Source organism: Cebus imitator, unplaced genomic scaffold, assembly GCF_001604975.1.
Source record: "Cebus imitator isolate Cc_AM_T3 unplaced genomic scaffold, Cebus_imitator-1.0 Scaffold50, whole genome shotgun sequence".
Classification (NCBI taxonomy): Eukaryota; Metazoa; Chordata; class Mammalia; order Primates; family Cebidae; genus Cebus; species Cebus imitator.
In genome coordinates this window covers 8500549-8523704 of record NW_016107365.1, presented here as the reverse complement: position 1 = coordinate 8523704, position 23156 = coordinate 8500549, and the positions used below count along the sequence as shown (strand labels likewise).

The following is a 23156-nucleotide window of genomic DNA, read 5'->3' as shown; positions in this document are numbered from 1 at the left end:
ACAGTTCACAAAAGCGTTGTTAAAAGAGCCCTTCATCACATGAAAAAATGTTCAATTTTATTCTTAAGAGAAAAGCAAAACCAAAATACTATACTGATGTATCATTTCTCATATAAGATTAGAAACAATTTAAAAGTATGGTACTTTTTAAAAAAGACTTAGTTTTTTAAGAGCAGTTTTTGATTCACAGCAAAATTGAGAAGAAGGTACAGAGATTTCTCATATATCCCTTGTCCCCACACATGCTTACATTCCCCATTATCAACATCCCACAGCAGAGTGGTACATCTGTTACAACTGATGAACCTACATTGACATAATCATGTAAAGTTCAATTTACTTTTGGGTTTATTCTTGGTGTGGTACATTCTATGGGTTTGGATGAATGTATAATGACATGTATCCACCATTGTAGTATCATAAAGAGCAGCGTCACTGGCCTAAAACAGGGATTCCAAACCCCCAGGCCACAGATGGTACTGTCCATTAGGATCTGGGCCACAGAGGACGGGAGCTGTAAGTGAGCGGAGCTTCGACTGTGCTTACAGCTCCTCCCCATCACTTACATTACCGCCTGAACTCTGCCTTCTGTCAGGTCAGCAGTGGCATTAGATTCTCACAGGAGAGCAAACCCTATTGTCAACTGAGCATGCGAGGGATCTATCTAGGTTTCACGCTCCTTATGAGAATCTGATGCTTGACAATCTGTCACTGTCTCCCATCACCCTCAGATGGGATCATCTAGTTGCAGGAAAACAAACTCAGAGCTTGCAGTTTTTCTACGTTATGGTGAGTTATATAATTATTTCATTATATCTTATTTCATTATGTATTATATATATTATGTAATAATATAAATAAAGTGTACAATAAATATAATGTGCTTCAATCATCGTGAAAGCATCCTCACACCCCGCCACCTGGTCTGTGGAAAAACTATCTTCCACAAAACCAGTCCCTGGTGCCAAAAATGTTGAAGTCTACTGCCCTAAAAAATCCTCTGTGCTACGTCTACTTAACCCCACTTCGCAAACCCAGCAACCACCGACCTTTTTCACTATCTCCATAGTTTTGCCTTTTAAAATATCATACAGCAGTAATCATATAGTATATAGCTTTTTCAGATTGGCTTCTTTCACTTCATAATATGCATGTAAAGTTCCACCATGTCTTTTCATGGCTTGACAGCTCATGTCTTTTCACTGCTGAATACTGTTCCATTGCCTGGGTGTACCACCGTTTATCCTTTCACTACTGAAGGACATCTTCATTGCTGCATAGTTTCCAAAACTTTGAATAAAACTGCTGTAAACATGTGTGCAGGTTCTTGGGTGGATATGTTTTCACCTCCTTCTGATAGATACCAAAGAATGTGACTGCTGGATTGCAGGATAAGAATATGTCTAGTTTTGTAAGAAACTGCCAAACTGGCTTCAATATACTACTCAGTTGCTAGTGATGAAAATTGGTACAATCCATACACATATAGAAATGAGGGGAAATAGAAATAGAGGCATTCATTATAAACTCATGGTTTTATAGATATGTTTAGATATAGTATGTGGGTATATGTATAAACACTTGTATATGTGTGTATGTATACACATATATTTAGTTACTATCTTTGTCTTGAGAGAGATTCTAGAAGTGATGACAGCCCAGTAGCAATGAGCACATCTAAAACACAGATTGCTTTCTAAATGTCATCCCTAGAAACAATCAGCGTTCCTTGGAGAATGTCTGATTCCAGGGTTGGGGAAGGAAAAATGCAAGTTGAGGCTAGAAAATCTCATTGTATCAAAATATATGGACATGCTCAAAGATTCAAGAGGACATGCCAAAAGGATATAAGCCAGACTATAGGATCTCCCACTGGCCAAAACAGAGAAAATTTAAGCATTGAAATAACTATAGTAAAGGATTATAGCATATTGATTAAAACAAGAATCCACAAGTTCATAGTGAAATAAATAAATGAGAAGGGAAAGTTCTTCCTTACAATAGAAAGGCAACTAATAAAAATACAGGAAATGAAGGAATTAGCAAATCAGCATTTAGTAGCCGTCCTAATTATAACTAACTGAAGCAAGAAGCAAGATCCTAAACCTGGTAAGCAAAATAATGTGTGTGAGACATAACAGGATATTTACATATTCTCAAATTACCTTTCCATAAAATATTTAATTACAAGAAGAAAATATTAACGTTGCAGTAAATGTTTACCCTAACAAAGTTATCCCATAAGAAAGCAATTCAACATCATGTGCCTCTTCATAGGAAGCACTGAGAAACATATCACATCACTTTTTGTGGTATTCCTGCACACATCCATAACTTCTACCTAATCGTGAAGAAACATCAAACTCCAATTGAGAGATTTTATAAAATAACTAGCTTGTACTGCACATTATGTGTTCAATACTTAGATGAAAAACAGAATTAACTCTTCCATATGCACATTTCGGGAGCACTATGAACATATGCTTTTATTTAAAAACATAGGACCTAATAATCAGTGCAAGTTTAGCTAGTTTCAGGAGACGCTGGTTAAAGGAGGAATTGTTCCTGCAGATTAACACCCATCAATTATTTCTTCTTGATCTTTATCAAAGAGAGTAGGGAGGAACAGTTATGGGGGAGAAAGACACACAAAACCACAGTGGAAATTCTCAGCCCTTCAAGGTCTTCCACAGCGTCTTTAAATGCAAAGTTCAAGCCTTGACATAATGAGTCAAACAGTTATTCTAAATTATTCTTTGAATTTAACTAATGCTAAAATTTTAACTTTTTTCTGCTAAATTTCATTGATTCCACTAGAGATTAAAGTGGGTATAACATCAACTAATCTACTTCATGCAAAGGAAAAAAGTGTAAGTATGTAAGAGGCAAACATTTCATATGTTAAAGGATAATTCTGGGGGAAAAAAAGGTAAAATCATGACCCTCATACAAATATAAAAGTGAATACATGATTTTATTTAACTCATTAATAAGGAAATTGGTAAGGTGTTAAAACCAATTCAATAGACAATCCAAAGAACAGATTAGGAATACTAAAATAAACGTACAAGTGGAGGTGAAACTGTTTTCCTTGGTAGTAGTGGTGGAGGGGAAGGATTGTCACTCCGCTGGATAGAGTTCATTTGCGTATACATAAATAAGAATTACTTTCCATTGTTATTTATCTATAACTTATAAAGTTGTAAATAACTTCCACGGAATCAGACTCAACCTGGAAGCATATGTTTTCTACGTAATGCAAAAATAGCCCCCAACACCTGTTAAAAGCTATAATCTATCTCCAGACAGAGAGTAGACACGAAGTCTGGAAGGCAAAGGGAATCTACTGGTTATATGGCTAACTTCCCAATTCAATAAGCGCGTGAGTAAAGGAATTTTCCCTTCCACTCACAGATATTTTAGGCTAATTAGATCCTGTGTGCTTCTTAGGGTCACTGCTTGGTGGAGGAGCCAGCTCTGAGTGGGCCCATATATCGACAAGCAAATGAGCTATTCAATGACCACACAACACTCCAACAAACGCAGGGCAACTTGAAAGTAAACTGCACCTTCCAAAGGGCACCGTACAGTCAGACCGTGTGTTTGGCCTGTTTGCTAGTGGGGAGGAAGTGGCTTCATGGGTGTACACTATGCATAAATGAATGTGAAAGGCTACGTAGGCCTCTGCCTTTTCACCGTCCTCCCACCTGCCACAGGCTGGGCTTTTGCTAGTTAGACATCATGGTTCAGGGTCCGAGTCAGGGGCTTAACGATTTATACGCTTTTTTCTTATGAAAAATTGGCACTAATTATAATGTCTAGCTGCCAGAGTTGTTGCAGGCTTTACAGGAGACGCTGGATGTGAAGATGTTTTGTAAACTGTGAAGCGTTATTAAAGAACACATCTTTTCTTTGAGGAAACCACAGTGCAAAGTTCATCGCCAGGGAAGATAACGGGCCTCAGTGCCCTCCAAGCGTCAGCTGAGTTTCCAAGGAGCCGGGCAGCGGGCGCCCGCGGGTTTGTCTCTGGCTCCTCCCCCGCCACAGCGGCCGGGGTCCGGGTCGGAGGCAGCGGGGGCCGAGCGCCCGGCCTCGCTAGCCCACGGCCCGCTGGGGGTGCCGTCCCGCGCCGGGGCGGAGCAGGCCCCGGCCGCCCAGTTCCTGATTCTATCAGCGGTACCCGGGGCTCGTGGCGCCATAGGCGCAGAGACCGTGGGCGGCAAAGGATGGGTCCGCGCGGCGCGGCGAGCCTGCCCCGAGGCCTCGGCCCTCGGCGGCCGCTCCTCCCCGTCGTCCTCCAGCTGCTGGTGCTGCTGCTGCTGTTGGCGCCGCCGGGCTCGGGCGCAGGGGCCAGCCGGCCGCCCCACCTGGTCTTCGTGCTGGCCGACGACCTGGGCTGGAACGACGTGGGCTTCCACGGCTCCCGCATCCGCACGCCGCACCTGGACGCGCTGGCGGCCGGCGGGGTGCTCCTGGACAACTACTACACGCAGCCGCTGTGCACGCCGTCGCGGAGCCAGCTGCTCACCGGCCGCTACCAGGTACTCGGCGCCCCGCGGGCCGCGCCGGCTCCGCCCCGCCTTTCGCCGCCGCCCTCCCGCTCCCGACCGCTCCGTGTCCCGCCTGGCTCTTAAGGCCGCTTGGCGCTGGCAGGCTGGGCTCAGTCCCCGGACCCGGATCTAGGCCCTGCAACTACTCGCCCCTGGCCTTGCGCCTCCAGGCCAGCAGCCCGCCGCCCCCAGCCCGCCGCGGCCTCTGCGCATGCCCGGCTCTGGCGCCCGGCGCCCCGCGCCCCTGCTGCCGGGTCAGGCGAGTGGATTTGTCTTTCGTTTTCTCAAGCTCTGGGCGAAGGGGTTTATGGGATTGCCGGTGCTGGGCGCCGCGGCACGCAGGCGGAGCGGTCCTGAGGTGGGAGGCTCGGGAGGGCGCAGGCTCGGAGCAAAGACGAGGTGAGAGGTAAAATGAAGGGGTGCCCGCTGTGGGTTCGACCTTGACCCCCCGGAACCCAGCGGTCATGGGTTAGGAGTGTCCAACCAAAGATTATTTTTTCCAGGTTCTCAACATGCCTGGAATGAAACCTGATGCTAAGCTGATTTTTCTTAGGCTGCCGACATTCCTTTAAGATGTAGCCTTGTATTGAACTCTTCTGAGCATATTCATTATTAAAAGCTTCCCTTGGCCGGGCGTGGTGGCTCACGCCTGTAATCCCAGCACTTTGGGAGGCCGAGGCGGGTGGATCACGAGGTCAAGAGATCGAGACCATCCTGGTCAACATGGTGAAACCCCGTCTCTACTAAAACTACAAAAAATTAGCTGGGCATGGTGGCGCGTGCCTGTAATCCCAGCTACTCAGGAGGCTGAGGCAAGAGAATTGCCTGAACCCAGGAGGCGGAGGTTGCGGTGAGCCGAGATAGCGCCGTTGCACTCCAGCCTGGGCAACAAGAGCGAAACTCCGTCTCAAAAAAAAAAAAAGCTTCCCTTTAGGAACGCCTCCACAGAGAAAATATAAATGTAGAGCGTGCATTGGATGCTAGATGACTAAGAACAGCAAGAATATTTACATAGCACTTGGTTATTTTAAAAGCGAATTATTGAAACGGCAGGTAGTTGTCCTTAACCCCCTTTTACGGACGAGGCAGGAAGAATGTATGTTTGTTGGCATGTTAAGAATCACACACCTAGAAAGTGGTCAAGGCGGTGTCGTGCTTTTCCTGCATCCACTGGTGGTCTCAGGCTTATGAAATTGGCCTTTTTTCATCTCTGTCTGAATACGGATTGCCATATTTATTTCTTCTCGATAGGGTTTCGCTCTGTGGCCTAGGCTGTAGGGCGGTGACGCGGTCTCAGCTCACCATAACCTCCACCTCCCGGGTTCAAACGATTCTCCTGCCTCAGCCTCCCTACTATCTGGGACTACAGGCGCTCGCCACCATGCCAAGCTAATTTTTTGTATTTTTAGTAGAAACGGGGTTTCTCTCTGTTGGTCAGGCTGGTCTCGAACTCCTGATCTCATGATCTGCCCGCCTCGGCCTCCCAATGTGCTGGGATTACAGACGTGAGCCACCGCGCCTGGCCACAATTGTCATATTTCCAAGACTCTGAAGTTATTATGACCATATTAAATACAATAAATGGGTACTGTTGGATACCACCCGCATACCTCCACAGAGTATATATGCTGTTTACTCAACAAAAAATTTTTGAGCTTTCTGTGCTACTGACGGGATGTATATTTGAACTTTGTCCTCGCAAGTATGTGTTGGCATAACTTTTCAGATCAACCCTAGCCACAGGTGGTCCTGAGATCAAGAGAAGGGAGGACTTACTTGTGATAAAGATTTGCACAGTGGTCTGAAGGCTTTTATAAAGAGGAAAGATTAGGTGTTGCTAAGGGTGAGAAATAGCTGTAGCCAAGGTTAGAAATGGGAGTAAAGGATGCTTCCCTTCACCATCCACCTTAGTACTTTTGGTGTTTCTGACCTTGGCTGCTACCTGTAATCAGGAATCCCCTACATTGTGCAGATCTCACCCTGGACACTTTGTGGGAGTAAAGGGATGTTCCAGTAAAGAAGGGAAAGGAGGAGTTTGCCCCAAGGGGTTTTGCATTTGCTCAGAAGTAAGATAACTGAACTCAAATTGCAAAAGAATGGAAGGGCCATTCATTTCTCCAACTTCCTCCCTTCCAACAGACTTGGAAAGGAAAGCAAATACCAACTTCAAAAATACATTCCTGGTCCGGGAACAGTGGCTCATGCCTGTAATCCCAGTACTTGGGGAGGCTGAGGCAGGTGGATCATCTGAGGTGAGGAGTTCGAGACCAGCCTAACCAACATGGTGAAACCCTGTCTCTACTAAAAATACAAAAATTAGCCTGGCGTGGTGGCATGCGCCTATAGTCCCAGCTACTTGGGAGGCTGAGGCACGAGAATCGCTTGAACTCAGGAGGCAGGGGCTACAGTAAGCTGAGATTGCATCATTGCGCTCCAAACTGAGAGACAGAGCAAGAATCCATCTAAAAAACAAAACCCATTCCTACAAGCAGTTGCTTTTGTCCCCTAACGTCCTCCCCCACCAGTCACCAACATTCAGTGTTGGAGAACAAACCTGAGTATTTAGAGTACCCCGTGGTTATGAAGTAAAGGAATAGTCAAAGCTAGGCACTCTGAAAGGTTTAAAGACCTCTCAATGTAGCTGACTCTAAAGCAGCCTTGCTTCTCCAAACATTTTTTTTCCCCACTTTTCTCACCCACTTTATTCTATTAGAGTTCATTAGACCCAGGTAGATATTACCTAAGGTTAGCAAGTGACTACTTTTAAAGAAGTAGGTATTTCTGAGAGGGCTTAGGAGTCAGATACTATATGGTGGTGTTGTTCTGAGCACTTACACGTATTAACTCATTTGATTCTCATGTCAGCTGTTTATTATCTCTGTTTTATGACAAGGAAACCGATGCTGGAAGAGGTTAAGAAACTTGCCCAAGGTCACAAGGCTAGTAAATGTCGGACCAGGAATTGACCCAGGCCACATGGCTCTAGGGTTGATGCTTATAGCCACTACACATATTGCGTACTCAAAATTATTAAAAAATATCATCACAAGGGCTGCCTCATACATACTAAATAATCCCTGTATTACTTTCGGACATTTGGGTCATTCCTAAATATCTCAATGTAAAGAATCAACCCATCATATTTCTGAGTTAGGAATTGCCTATATTCAGTGTAAAATAAAAATAGACTTTATTTCTGAGTCATTTGTTATACATAACTTTAGACAATAAAATGAAGGAATTTTTCAACTGTTTCAAAATGAAGTACTTGAAGGAACTTGTTAAGAGTCGTATCTGTGAACTTAGCAAGCATGCTTTAAGTTATTATTTGCAGACCTCTTTCCCATAATTATTTAACTTTAGAAAAGAAAAGCACAAGGTGATAAACAAGCCTAGACTGACTGGACTTAATGCTCTCATGAAATCCTGAGTTTTAATTTTTTTGGTTTACAAAATTATGTATTGAGTAAACAGAACTGGCTAGGACCTGAGATGTAGGTTTCAGTCGTGGCTGTGTCAGACTCTGACCTCACTGGGCATCATTTCCACATCTGTGAAACAGGAGTTGGGCTGAACTCTAGGCTTTGTCTAGCTCTAAATTAATTTGACTCTAAGGTTCTTGTATCCATTAGGGCAAGTTTCTAACTTGACAAATGCACATTATTATACCTATCATACTAACCCCATCTACTGGTAGAAAGATTAACCTTACCCAACACAGTGTATCTTACAAATTGCATGTACTACTTGTTCTGCTGCTAGGAACTTATTTAATCAGGAACCTGAATTCAACCTTTTATATTGAGACATTTAATTGTGCAGAGCCCTCACAAACTGAACTATTTAAAATGTACATGCTTTGGTGAAAAATGTGTAGGAACTGGGTACGGGTTGGAGGTGATGGAGGAGACTAATTAGCAGATGAGGTAAGTAGTTACTGGTAAATTCAGGAACTGGAAATTCAGGTCTCTACACTCAAGCTAGGGGCCTTCCCACAGCCCTATGACTCATTCATTTATTTGTGAAATTTTTTAAAAAAATCTGTATTTGTTTTTAAAATAGAAAATACATTCACATGGCTTAAAAACTCAAAAGTTACAAAAGGGCTTATAGTGAAAATTTTATAGTGAAATTGAATTTCATTTCCCTCAGTTGACCATAGACACACACACACACACACACACACATACACGCATACACGCACAGTTCCTTAGACATCCATTTCCTATCTTTGTAGACAATGCTCCGAATTATATATATATATATATATATATATATATATATATATATAATTTCATAGGTGCTTTATGCCTATTACAAACAAATACATATGTAGATAGTGTCATTTTTTTTATATGAGTGGTAACATACTCATCACCCTGATCTGTACCTCCTATTTTGTTTGTTTTTAACTTAACATTTGAAATCATTCCATTTTGTTGACTAAAGATTATCCTCATCAATGTTTAGGGCTGCATCATATTTTGTTAAATGGATACATTGTAGTTGTTTAACCAGTTGTATACTGATGAACATGTAGGTTGTTTCCAGCCTTTTTGATTAAGAATGGTGAAGTGAATGCTTTGTACATGTTGGAATATATATGAAGGATAAGTTCCTAAAAAAGGAATTTTTTTGGATTTAAGGGTAGATGCCTTTGTAATTTTGATAAATATTGTAAAATTGCACCTTAAGAGATTGTACCAATTTACATTCCCACTGGGAATGTTAAGTTATAGTTCACATCCTATAAAATTTACCATTTAAAAATATCCAATTCAGTGGTTTTTTGTATATTCACAAGGTTGTGCAACCAATATTGTCATCACCTCAGAAAGAAACCACTTAACCATTAGCAGTCACTCTTCATTTCCCTATTCCACAAGTCCCTGGAAACCACTAATATTATTATTATCTATGGGATTTACCTATTTTGGACATTTCATATAAATGGAATACAATAGATATCCTTTCATCTACGTTGTAGCATATATGGTTCCCTTTTATGGCTCAATAATATTCCATTGTATGGACATGCCACATTTTGTCTATACATTCATCAATTGATGGACATTAGGTTGTTTGCACTTTTTGGCTATTATAAATAATGATGTTGTGAATGCCCATGTACAAGTTTTTTTATGAGCATGTTTTTTCACTTCTTTTGGGTGAATACCTAGGAGTGAAACACCATATTGTTTCAGGAGTTCTCCTTAGTTCAGCTAAGTACGAGGTCCTTGTCTGTCCCATGGCATGAAAATTCAGGCTTGCAGACCGTTTGAAGGGTGAGTAAAGCAAGGTTTTATTGGGTGAAAAGGAAAAAAGGGGGAAACAGGGACCTGCCACAAGGTCGGAGTCCCTGCTACAGTGCTTCCCTCCTTGCCCATTTGAATTCCAGGTGCCATATAGGAAGAGGAAAGGCCAGGTGCGAACCTCTATGGCTCCACCCCAGTGCCCAGGCCAGCTGGAGTTTTGCCAGGGACTCCCTCCCACGTGACTGTCTTAGTATGATGTGACAACTCTATGTCTAACTCTGAGGAAGTGGAAATGTTTTCCACAACAGCTGTACCATTTTATATTTCCACTAGCAATGTATGTGGTTTTAGTGACTCCACATCCTTGCCAACACTTGTCATTATCTGTCTTTTTAATTATAGCCTTCAGGTCATCCTAGTGAGTAGGAATTGGTATTTAATTGTAGTTTTGAATTTCGTTTCCTTAATGACTAAAGATGTTGAACATCTTTTTATGTCTTATTGATCATTTGTGTGTCTTCTTTGGAGAAGTGTCTACTCAGATCCTTTGCCTACTTTAAAATTGGATTATCTTCTCATTCTCGAGTTGTAAGAGTTCTTTATGTGTTGAGATTCACTCGAGGTGGCTGGCAAAATATTAAGGGAAATATTAGGGAAAGATTGTAAGATATAGTCTCTAACCTTTTGGAAGGTCAAAAGGTTTTCATTAACTTATGGAACTGGCTGAAGGCAGCCAGTTCTTACCTTAGAACATTAAGTCACAGAGTGAAGATTAGGATAATAAAAGCTTCCCCGGTTAAGTCTGTTTACCCCACATTCCTTTGTCTCTACTCTGACTGTTTACTCATGTAAACTTTGTGCTGCAGCATCAGCCAGCATGCAGTCTAGTTCTTGCTATATTGCCCCAGGCTGGTCTCCAGCTCCTGGGATCAAGTGTTCTCCAGTCACCCCGAGTGAATCTCAATATTTATGTATTCTGAATACTATTAAGTAAACCCTTATCAGATAGATTATTTGCAAATATTTTCTCTCCTTCTGTGGATTACTTTTTAGTTTCCTGATAGTGTCCTTTGATGGAAACAAAAGTTACAAATTTTGATGTACAAGTTTTCTGTTTTTCTTTGGTTGCTTATGTTTTTGATACCATGTCTAAGAAACCATTTTCTAACTCAAGATTATGAAGATTTACCTCTATGTTTTCTTTTAAGTATTTTATAGTTTCAGCTTTTACATTTAGGTCTTTGATCCATTTTAAGTTCATTTTTATGTATGATTTGAGGTATGTGGATGCATGTAGGTGTCCAAGTATTTCTGTGCCATTTGTTGAAAAGACTGTTCTTTTCTCATTGCACCCTTTGTACCCTTGTCAAGACTCAACTGACCATAGACATATGACTTACAATTCTATTCCATTGATCTCTGTGCCTATCCTTATGCCACTGCCTCACTGCCTTGATAACTGTAGCTTTGTACTACAAAGGCTTCAGAATTAGAAAATGTGAGTCTTCCAATTTTATTCTTCTTTTTCAGTATAGTTTGGTTATTCTGGGCCCCTTAAATTTCCATATTAATTTTAGGATCAACTTGTCTATTTCTATAAAAAAGAAGGCAAGTGGAATTTTGATAGGGATTTCAGTGATCTGTGGAACCATTTGGAGAGGATTACTACCTTAACAATATAACTCTTCCGATTTAAGAACATGAGATGTCTGTTTATTTACAGTTTTTTTTTGTTTGTTTGTTTTCTTTTGTTTTGTTTTTTGAGACAGAGTCTCGCTCTACTCTGTTGTCCAGGCTGGAGTGCAGTGTTGGCTCACCATAACCTCTGCCTCCTGGGTTCAAGCAATTCTCCTGCCTGAGCCTCCTGAGTAGCTGGGACTATAGGCACATACCACCATGCCCAGCTAATTTTTCTAGTTTTAATAGAGATAGGGTTTCATCATGTTGGCCAGGCTGGTCTTGAACTCCTGATCTCAAATGATCCACCTGCCTTGGCCTCCCAAAGTGCTGGGATTATAGATGTAAGCCACCACACCCAGCCTATTTAGGTCTTCTTTAATTTCTTTCAACAATGTTTTATAATTTTTAGTGTATAAGCATTGTACTTCTTTGGTTAAATTTATTCCTGTTTTTCTATTTTCAGTGGTATTATAAATGGACTTCCTTTCTTAATTTTAGTTTCAGTAGTTCATTGCTCTTGCATAGAAATGCAACTGATATATGTACATTGATCGTTTTGCAACCTCAATGAACTTATTAGTTCCAATTGTGTGTGTGTGTAATCTTTAGAGTTTTTCAGTACAAGATCATGTCATCTACATGATGTACTAAAATACTAAAGTACTAAAACTACTTCTACATGCAAGTAGAAATAGTTTTATTTTTTCCTTTCTAATCTAGTTGTCTTTTATTTCATTTTCTTATGTATTACCCTGGATAGGATCTCTAGTGCAATATTGAGTAGAAGTGGCATGAGTGGACATACTTGTCTTGTTTCCAATCTTAGAGGGGAAGCTTTCAGTTGGTCACCATTAAGTGTGATATATTTATTCATTGTTTCATTCAACAAATGTTTACTGAGCAATGAGTTATGCCACTGTACTCTGTTGGTGCTTATAATCTGAAGGGGGTGAGGTAAGGAGAAGGAATAACCAACAGGGATGTGAAATAAATACAAACAGGCCAGGCGTGATAGCTCACACCTGTAATCCCAGCACTTTGGGAGACTGAGACAGGAGGATCACCTAAGATCAGGAGTTCGAGACCAGCCTGGCCAATGTGGTGAAATCCCGTCTCTACTAAAAATACAAAAATTAGCCAGATGTGGTGGTGCGCACCTGTAATCCCAGCTACTCAGGAGGGTGAGGCAGAAGAATTGCTTGAACCCTGGAGGTGGAGGTTGCAGTGAGCTGAGATTGTGCCACCGCACACCAGCCTTGGTGACAGAGCAAGGCTCTGTCTCAGAAGAAAGAAAGAGAGAGAGAGGGAGGGAGGGAGGGAAGGAAGGAAGGAAGGAAGGGAGGAAGGGAGGGAGGGAGGGAGGAAGGAAGGAAGGAAAGAAAGAAGAAAGGAAGGAAGGAAAGATAAAGTAAGGTGAATTTAAATGGCATGACAGTAAATATCGGGAAGAAAATAAAGTAGGTCAAGTGATTGTGACTCAGGAAGGCGTCTTCAAGGAGGTAGTATGATCAGAGGCCTGAATGAAGAGGAGTCAGCCATGTACACATTCTAGCAAAGTTTAACATGGAGGAAGGACAAGCTAAGAACAGCCTCAAGGCTGGAATGAGCTTGTTCTTAGAACGATGCAGTAGCTGAGTGAATGAGGGTTCCAAAAGCAGGCCAAGAGCTAGAGGATAGAGGCTGGGTCTCCCTGGGTTTAATGCTGCCCACCCGTTATAAAGTGTTAAAACTTGAACTTTTTTGTATGATTTTTTATAGTAAGGTTACACTGAGGCTGTTATACACTAAAGAACATTTCTAATCTAACAGTGTTCTAAATGGGTATATTTTAAGGAAATACAGTCAAGTGCCATGTGGCATTCTTTGGATACATGTAATTCTAGTTAGAATTAAATTGTACATCTTTTCTCTTCTTCTTTAAAATAAATAAGCTTGGCTGGGCACTGTGGCTCATGCCTGTAATCACAGCAATTTGGGAGGCTGAGGTGGGCGGATCACTGGAGTCCAGGAGTTCGAGACCGTGGGGGAAACCCCATCTCTATAAAAAGTTAAAAAATTAACCAGGTGTGGTGGCAAGCACCTGTAGTCCCAGCTACTCAGGAGGCTGAGGTTGGGACATCGGGGTAGAGGGGGTGGGTGGGGGAGGATTTTTTGACCCTGAGAAGACAGAGGTTGTCCTGAGCCAGGATGGTGCCACTACACTCCAGCCCAGGTGACAGAGTGAGACTCTGTCTCAAAAAAAAAAAAAAAAAAAAGTAATCTTATTTTTAAAATCATCTCCAGAAAATGCATTCAAAAGTTTCAAATATAAAAGATGTAAAAAATATAAATATATAGATGAGTACCTTTTCATCCTGTCTCCCAGCCTTCCTTCCCATAGGTAGCTCCTGTTTATTGGTTTCTTAGTATCCCACGGAGGCATGTTATGCATATGAGAAAATAGATTTTATATTCATTTCCCCTTGTTTTGAACCTCAAGATTAAATATACTAATTTTAACATTCTCCAGCTTTTCTAATAGAATTTGTATACTGCTTTTAGTTCAAATAGAAGACAATATTACTAATTTTCCATATTCTTACAAATTGACTTTATTCAATACAAAATATTCATTATACCTTTGCTATTCCTACTACAGATTTTAATTGTGGTTAGTGGTTCTGAGGTCTGACTTCTCTATTAGATTGGCTTGTTCATCTCTGGCCTAGAGAAGCACTCAGTGTTGGACAATTAAATGATCGAATGTGAGAAGCACTTTTACATAGCTCCTGAAAGAGCTCACCATCTTAATTAAACTGTTTAGAATTGGCGTGTCATTTCTAGGCCCCTTACTTCTTTTCTAAGAAATTGAAAAGATTAAAGGGTAAGAAAATGATAAGTCTTAAAGGAAAACACTCTTCTGGGAAGAAAGTTAAGATAAGTAACTCTGGTCCTCAACTGGGAACGTCCTTACCTTGGGGACCAAGGGGGCCACTCCACCTGAACTCTATAAACCTTGGCACAGAATAGAAGCAATGAAAGATGACTCCAAGGTTTCATTCTTAAGGGATCCAGACCACATTATTCTTAATCACACTGATAAATGGACAAGACATTTTCATGGCTTTTTACTCACCCCTGTGGCAGAACCTTGGATAGGAAATATAGGAAAGAGACTGTGCTGGAGCATCATGGGTAATTTTTGACTTTTGCTTCAAGTTTACTTCAAGAAAGTCAGCAGGAAAGACGCATGCTGCAGGCAGAAGAGGATATGGTGGTGCAGGTGCTCTGCCTGAACGTGCCCTTCCTTTCCTGCTGCTTCTCCTCGTCACCCTCACTGTCCTGTCTGCTCCCCACCTGCTGGCCTCTCAGTGGACTCCTGCCAATATTCACCTCTCCCTGAGTTTTGAGGTTCAAAAGTGGGGCAAAGGGGAGTGTAGAGCTGGAAGAAATGTATGTAGGGTGCGGGGATGGGGGAAGGGTGCATGTCTCAAGGTGGGCGCTCCTAGGACCCCCTGGCAAAGACACAGAAGGAGGGAGCTGTCAGAGGAGCATATAGCCCTGAGACCATGGTTGCCTCCTAAGATAAAACAGTGTCTTTATTCCTGTGCTCATTTAGGGGGAGAAACAAAGAATGCATTAGCTCCATAGGGACAAGCAAGATGGCCTCACTAAAGCACATCAGAGCCCTGGGGTGACTTTGATGGGTTTACTAAAGCCAGGCATCCTTCCTAAGCCTAGCCAAAACCAAGAGACATTTTCCAAGGAGGGAAGGGGAACGCAAGGCCTTATTCTGCAAACATTGCAGCTATTATAAAGAAACAATTCCAGATTTTATATCTTTTACCCGCCAAGAAATTGCAAATGCAGAAATAAGGAAATAAATTTGGGGCTAAGTAGAACGTGATCAGTTGAGTTAGGAGATTTTCTCGTTGCTTGATTTACGAGGCTTGTCATTTCAGGAATCACTTTGAGCATAAGCTGTTGTTCTCTAGTCATTATCTTTTGTTTGTGTTTCCTTAATCATATCACCTTTTGAGAGATTCCTTTCCCTCAGCTTTCTTCTATTTTCCTTCCTTTTCCATTTGGGCTTTCTTTGGAATTATAATTTAAACAGAGGGAGGCACTGAAACCCTTTCTGACTTGTTTATTCTTTTTTACAAACAACATCCTTTTGTGGGTTTTAGTCAGAGATTTGCACTCTTCACTAATCAACACCAAAATAAATAGACTCTTAAAACTGTCAGTGACATGGGCCAGTTCTGCAGCCCAAGTCCTCAAGGGCCAGGCCAGATGGCAAAGCCAGGCCCCTAGCACACATAATGTGTGTCTGTAGCTCTTGGCTTCAGCAGCATGGGCAGCTTTTTAGATGGCTTCAGTGGGAAGGGAGCAGATTTTCCACTATCCATTTGTTCTTTGGGCATCTCCAGGAATAAATCTAAGGTGGCACAAGTGCTACTTGACCGTGGTTAAAACTTGTCGTGTACTGGCTGAGGTACAGACTAGAAATTCTAAACTCCTGCTTTGCCACCAGCATGTTCTGGGATTGCATTCTGATCATGAAGCTTCCCACTAGGCTCTCTGGTGTATATGGTGGAGGGGTAGAGCAGCCCATTTTTGTGAATTTTTAAGCACTGCAGCAGGAGGTTTTGTGCACATATGTGGGCACATGAGGATATAAGTTCATCTTGCTCAGGCCAGACTGACTGGACAGAACCTCCCTCTGTTCAGCGGGATCTTATCTCAACACTGTTGAGGTGAGAAGAGAAATAGCATCTATTGCCTTCTATGCACCAGTGGTTTGCTTCACTCTTGGGAGAGTTTGAGTGTAGTGAAATATTGTGTCTGAACTCCGACATAGATAACTAATTGATAGACTGCCTGGACCTCTGAAAGGGGAATTGTAAGAGATTCTGATATGGGAGCTGTCATTTTCCTCTCCCCCAGCAAGAGATTGGTTTTTTAAGCTGATGAGACTATATTGCAAGGATCTCCTAGGTGAGCAGAAGACAGAATAACACACTGGACCAAATAGTGTTACGTGCAACCAACATGTAAACAAGGATCTCTCAGGTATCTCTCAGAAAGAGCCTAGAACATGCCAGGTCCTCCACTGGATTTGCAGACCTTTTGCCTTTGTGGAGAGAGTTTTTGATGGTCAAGTAAAATCTTAGGAGAAGTCATTTTTTGAGAGAAGATTTGGTCTATTGAAGAGAAGACAGCCACACATGGTAGATAGGGAGGTAACCTCTTGGACTTTCATTTATTACATGTAGAACCTTCTCTATCCACACACACTTCTTTGGATATTGCAAATAGGTGTTAGAATGGAGTTGTTTTATATTCTGTTGTCTTTATCAGGGCACCCTTATTTTTTTCTTTTGATTCCTATTGGTGCTCGGTTGCCTTCCTGCCCCATGAAACATGGTATGGCTCTGTAGTTCTATGTTAAAGTGTTGGGTTTGAACCAGCTCGGCATTTGCCTGTTTACTGCCTCTCTATACAGCTTCCTTGCTTCAGATAGTGTTTGAACAGACCGAAAACATGTTTTTGGATGTCATCCAGGGTTTGGCATCTGCTTCTCAATAATGCCATAAAAATGCTCTATCAAATAAATTCTCAGGAACTGAAAAGAACACATTCCCTGCTCCATATGATTGTAGATAATGGAGGCAGGCTTCAGCTGACCACCTGGCTTGGTGCCCATGGCTTAGGAAAACCAAATCACACAACATCTCTTGGCAGCGCTTTCTAGCGATCAGAGTTAACTCTCTGCATGTGATGGATGAGCTTTCCATTTAAGGAAATTTTCACAGAGCATTTATCTCCACTGGGGCTTTTGGATTCCATAAAATATTTTAACTAATCCTGCCTGGTTGCCAATTAGCATACTACATGCTATGAAGTTTTTGAGCCGTAGGGTCAATTTTCTCTTCAGTAAGCTTCCAGTGTTAACCATGGAAAGAATAATTCTTTGATTTGGGTTGTGTGTATGTGTGTGTGTGCGTGTGCACATGTGCTGAGAGGAATGCTTCCTTTCCCAGCCTGGATATTATAACATCCGTATCATTCAGGGTCCCAGCTGGAAAGAGGTGGCACATTCGGCCGGTGTGGTGGCTCACGCCTTTAATCCCAGCACTTTGGGAGGTTGAGGTGGGCGGATCACCTGAGCTCAGGAGTTTGAGACCAGCCTGGCCAACGTGGAGAAACCCTGTCTCTACTAAAAATACAAAATTATCCAAGTATGGTAGCACGTACCTGTAATCCCCACTACTTGGGAGGCCGAGGCAGGAGAATCACTTGAACCCGGGAAGTGGAGGCTGTGGTGAGCTGAGATCATGCCATTGCACTCCAGCCTGGGCAACAAGAATGAAACTCCATCAAAAAAAAAAAAAAAAAAAAAAAGAGATGGCACATTCAAATTAGGGAGGGTTTACGTACCAAGGGACAATTTTAAAAGGTATGAATGTGTATGGCAAAATGCTAGGGATAGTGTAGTAATCCAGTGGAGCTCTTACTACCCCTAGATCAGAAGAGAAGAAAGGAAGGGGCAGTTACCAGAACTTAGAAGGAGAGAGGCAGAAAGAGAAAGAAGTCTGTTTCCAGAGTGACCTTCAGTAGAGAGGCACATGTAGCCAGGCTTAGCAGTCTGGCCGCCAAGGCCGTGCACTCTCCTCTTTCCCTCTCACTCCTGCTGGAGCTCCCCATTGTCTGAGCCCAATCAGAAACCAGAAAACAAATGTCCTTTGATTTGGTCCTCATAGGTCAGCCTTCTAGGGTAGAGAGCAGAACTGAAAAGGCAGTGTGGATTTGAAAGGCAAACAGAAGGCATCTGGCACATATCCCAATGTAGGTGTCTAATTATTTCTAGGAGAGGCATAACAATCTCAATAGAAAAGTTAAACTCACTTTTATTTTTAAATAGCTTTATTGAGATATGATTGATGTACAATAAGCTGCATATACTTAAAGTATACGATTTAATAAGCTTTGATAGATATATACCTGTGAAACCATCACCACATCAAGATAGTTAACCATCTTCCTCAAGATAAACCCACTTTAACTTGACATTTAAGATATTATTCCACACGGTTCTTTTAGGAGGATATGGAAAGAGATCATACAGTAAAGCGATAGTAGGTGCAATTCCAAACTTACTCAAGTTATTGAAGTTAATGAGTTACCAAATGAGGTTACTGCCCAGGGTTACAAAGCTCATAAGTGATAGAGCCAGGATGGGATTTAATTCTCTGAACCTCATGCTATTCTGCTTTAAATATAAGGCAAACCAATTACTCACAAACACTTAAAAAAAAATCATTTGTTAGCAACAAATTTCTTGCCCTCCACCTTTCAGCTGACGAAGGGACCAGTCATGGCCTGGGTTGAGAACTGGCACTCTTTACCTCCCGTGTCCCCAGAGCCTGTTTATTCTATAAATCAAGAGCTCCCACTGCTGGGGAAGGCTGGTGTCTGGGGCAGAGTTGAATTTGAGACCACAGTCCCACTTCATACAAAGAAGGGTACCTGCCTGGCTAACCCAGGACAAGGAGCAGGGAGGTGTCAAGTTATAGGGAAGGGCAAGACTGGGCAGACAAGGGGGGATACCCTGGCATGCTGCATCAGGGGCCACAGTGGCACCCACCAGCACAAGAGCTGTGACAGGGCCACATCGAATTCTGGGCTGGCCTTTTGAACTTGTCTGGTAAGCTCAGGTCTCATGACCTTTGAAGTTTTTATTTCTTAGGCCTGGATTGCTCTTAACCCAGATTTCTGCAAGTCTCACTGCCTCGCTTTATTCTGGTCACTACTCAAATATCTCCTCTTCAGAAAAGGTTTATTTCTTTCTCTCTTTTTTTGAGACAGGGTCTTGCCCCTGTTGCCCAGGCTGGAGTGCAGTGCAGTGATATGATTACAGTTCACTGCAGCCTTGACCTCCCAGGCTCAAGTGATCCTCCCACCTCAGTCTTCTTGGTAGCTGCAACTGCAGGCACATGCCACCATGCTTGGCTAATTTTTTTTTTTTTTTAGTAGAGATAAGGTTGTGGTATGTTGCCCAGGTTGTTCTGGAATTCCTAGAGTGAAATGGTCCTCCTGTCTTAGCCTCCCCAAGTGTTGGGATTACAGGGACGAGCCACCTCGCCTGGCCCAGAAGAGCTTTCTTTTGCCACTCTATTGCAAGTGCCACCTCTGTCATTGTCTCCCTCGCCCATATTTTTCTTCATGGCAGTGATCACTATTGGACACTAGAGCATCAGTTCTCAAACATTTTGGTCTTAGGATCTTTGTATTTGCTTACAAATTATTGAGGACCCCAAGGAACATAGATTTAAGTGGGTTGTAACCATTCAAAATTTGCCATAAGTTAAAACAATTTATAAATTTTTTTATTCAATGAAAAATAGTAACAAACCCACAATATTAACATAAGTAAGCTATGAAAAAAAGCTGTGTTTTCCAAAACCAAGTAGTTATGTGAGAAAAATGCCATTGTTTAATATTTTTCATACATCTTTTCTACTAACAGAAGTTTGCTAGGTTGTTGTATCTGCTCCTGCATTTAACCTGTTATGATATATTATTTTTGGTAAAAATTGAAGAAGAAAAATCTGGCCCCAAACAGATCTGTAGTTGGAAAAGGGAGGGCTATTTTAATATATTTTTCATATAATTGTGGATATTCTATTCAATATTACATCAAAAGTTAACAAGTGGTCATTGCTTAAAGGTTAGTTGCTGTGTGGACCTTATACCCCAGGCACATTTGTGTGAGCCACTCCCAAGCAGCAGTCAGATGACTGCTTTTATAAGAAAAATTTGGACACTGTCTCTTGAGACTACAATTTATATAAAGTAGAATAAAAATGCAAATAATCATTTTATTATACTGTTAAATAACTCAGCTGGGCGTGATGGCTCACGCCTGTAATCCCAGCACTTTGGGAGGCCAAGGCAAGCAGATCACCTGAGGTCAGGAGTTCAAGAACAGCCTGGCCAACATGGTGAAACCCTGTTTCTACTAAAAATACAAATAAATTAGCTGGGCATGGTGGCATGCGCCTATAATCCCAGCTACTCAGGAGGCTGCGGCAGGAGAATCACTTGGATCCGGGAGGTGGAGGTTGCAGTGAGCCAAGATCGCGCCGTTGCACTCTAACCTGGGCAGCAAGAGTGAAACTCCACCTCAAAAAAAAAAAAAAAAAAAAAAAAAAAAAAAAAAAAAAAAAAAAAACTGGTTAAAAATTCACCAAGTTTTCAAAGATTACAGAAGTCTCTTCTAATCAAACACCAACTTTTTGTATGCCCCAAATTGAAACACACTTCTTTCTTGACAGATTCACACAATATATTATTGCTACTTTTTTTGAGCAAGAAGTGACAAGTTAATGGTTTCTAACATAGTGCCTTGATAAATGTTCAAAATGTCTGTTGGAATGGTTTTATTTGTCTTTCAAATCCTGTTTATGTCCACTACTTTATTTGAAGAAGAGAATTCTGCCTTTCAGAAATATCCTCCAGCCAGTACAGGAATAGAGTTAAACATCCAAGTCAACAGACATGATCAGTAAGGTAGGAGGCCATTTTATCTATTTGTTCACAATGTTTCAATGTCATTAATCTATAATTTTATGTCTATCTCTGTAAGATCCATACAGGTTTACAGCACCAAATAATCTGGCCCTGTCAGCCCAGCTGTGTTCCTCTGGATGAAAAACTCCTGCCACAGCTCCTTAAAGAAGCAGGTTATACTACCCATATGGTTGGAAAATGGCACCTGGGAATGTACCGGAAAGAATGCCTTCCAACCCGCCGAGGATTTGATACCTACTTTGGTAATGGAAATGCACATGTTCCTTTAACAACTCAGGCTAACTGCAGCAATCTCATAAAACACACCCAAGTGCAATCAAATGAAATAACTGGAAATTTGAACATAGAATGAATCAGTCAGTACTGCAGTGGAGCTGCTTTCTAATGTTACCGCTGTCCACAGGTCTCTGCTGAGCTTAGGGTAGGCGTGAGCTCACAGCAAGCCCATCACCTTTGTCAGAGTTCTAAATGCCACCTTAGGGCCTTGGAAGAGTTTACTATCCACGTTGGAGACTGCTGTACTCTCAGAGACCCTTATTACCAAAAAGGGATATGGATTGATTTTTTTTTAGAATTCTAGGCAAAACCTAATATAAGACTATTTTCTTCATAAAGGTTTGGTGTGTTTTCTTTGTCCCTGTGGAACGTATTCACAATTTTCTCTTTATTTCTGAAGGGGGTGGGGGAAGGCTTTTCCATTAGCATCCTTCCATCTGTGAAATCTGTTTTTGTTTTTACAGTCACAGGGTTGGGGAAGGTAGATTTTAGAAAATAAAAAGAGGAGAGAGAATAAAAATTGGTAATAAGAAGGATAATAAGAAATAGTAATAAGTATTTTGTAAACTTGATAGCCCTATGAAACTAAATGTGAAACCTGGAGTTTGTTTTAAAATATGCCCTCTTTAAACCTGTAACAATCTATGCCTTAATTAATAACCTGTGTATCTTGCCAGTAGCTATATATCTTTCTTTCAAGTTCTTTTTATAGTGAGCTGTCTAGCTATTTCACTACCTATCTACCTCCCATCTGTTTCTTTATTTATTTACAACCTGCCATAGCCAAAAAGGAACACATATTAAACATAAAAAGTTTAAATAAAATTAAATAATCAGGGTGAGTAGAAAAAGATGGAATAGGTTAATGGCCTCACTGTGTCACCCAGGCTGGAGTGCAGTGGTACAATCTCAGCTCAGTGCAACCTTCACCTTCCGGGTTCAAGTGGTTCTCCTGCCTCGGTCTCCTGAGTAGCTGAGATTATAGATGCATGCCACCACACCTGGCTCATTTTTGTATTTTTAGTAGAGACAGGGTTGCACTATGTTGGTCAGGCTGGTCTTGAACTCCTGACCTCGTGATCCACCTGCCTCAGCCTCCCAAAGAGCATGAGCCAACACGTCTAGTCCGAGATTTGAAATTTCTTTGTCCAAAGCGGAAAAAAGAAAGAAAGGAAAATACTGTTAAGTGTTACATTATTTATAGGATAAATAGAAACCAGATGTTCAGGAAAAGCAAAAGCATTTTCTGGTTCTTAGGTCTGAGAGAAATTTCTCCTTTGGGAGAAGGTAAGGTGGACAACACCCTGAAAAATGTCATTTTAATAATAAAGTGGTGGTTTTGTTGTAGATGTTTTGAGGTACTCTCATCCATTCAAGCTAGGGCCAGAGCACGAAAGTGCAATTCAGTAAAAGTAATTATATGGGGCCAAAACAATGCAGTTGAAGCACGTGAATTTGTCATGCCTCATTGGATTCAGGGTTAAAATCAAGATGCAGGGATGTCAGGCAGGAGAGTGTTTGTGCCCCCAGTCCTGTCTAGATCTACCAGCAGACCTCACTACTCAATCATAGTTTGTTTTTTTTTTTTGAGACGGAGTTTCACTCTTGTTACCCAGGCTGGAGTGCAATGGCGCGATCTCAGCTCACCGCAACCTCCGCCTCCTGGGTTCAGGCAATTCTCCTGTCTCAGCCTCCTGAGTAGCTGGGTTTACAAGCACGCGCCACCATGCCCAGCTAATTTTTTGTATTTTTAGTAGAGATGGGGTTTCACCATGTTGACCAGGATGGTCTCGATCTCTTGACCTCGTGATCCACCCGCCTC

General features: G+C 41.8%; 1 protein-coding gene across 3 annotated transcripts in view; it reads left to right on the top strand.

Moving 5' to 3' along the window:
• Window positions 1-3705: 3705 nt before the first annotated feature.
• The window catches only part of ARSB (arylsulfatase B), a 206152-nt gene continuing 186701 nt past the window's right edge, over window positions 3706-23156 (top strand). For 2 of the 3 annotated variants that reach the window (XM_037738193.1, XM_017527711.2), the window contains exons 1-2: window positions 3732-4541; window positions 21114-21300. In XM_037738193.1, the coding sequence (XP_037594121.1) occupies window positions 4227-4541; window positions 21114-21300 (502 nt within the window). In that variant the 5' untranslated portion in view covers window positions 3732-4226. Of the gene's footprint in view, window positions 4542-21113; window positions 21301-23156 lie in introns of all 3 variants that reach the window. The other variant, XM_017527710.2, reaches the window with a different exon arrangement.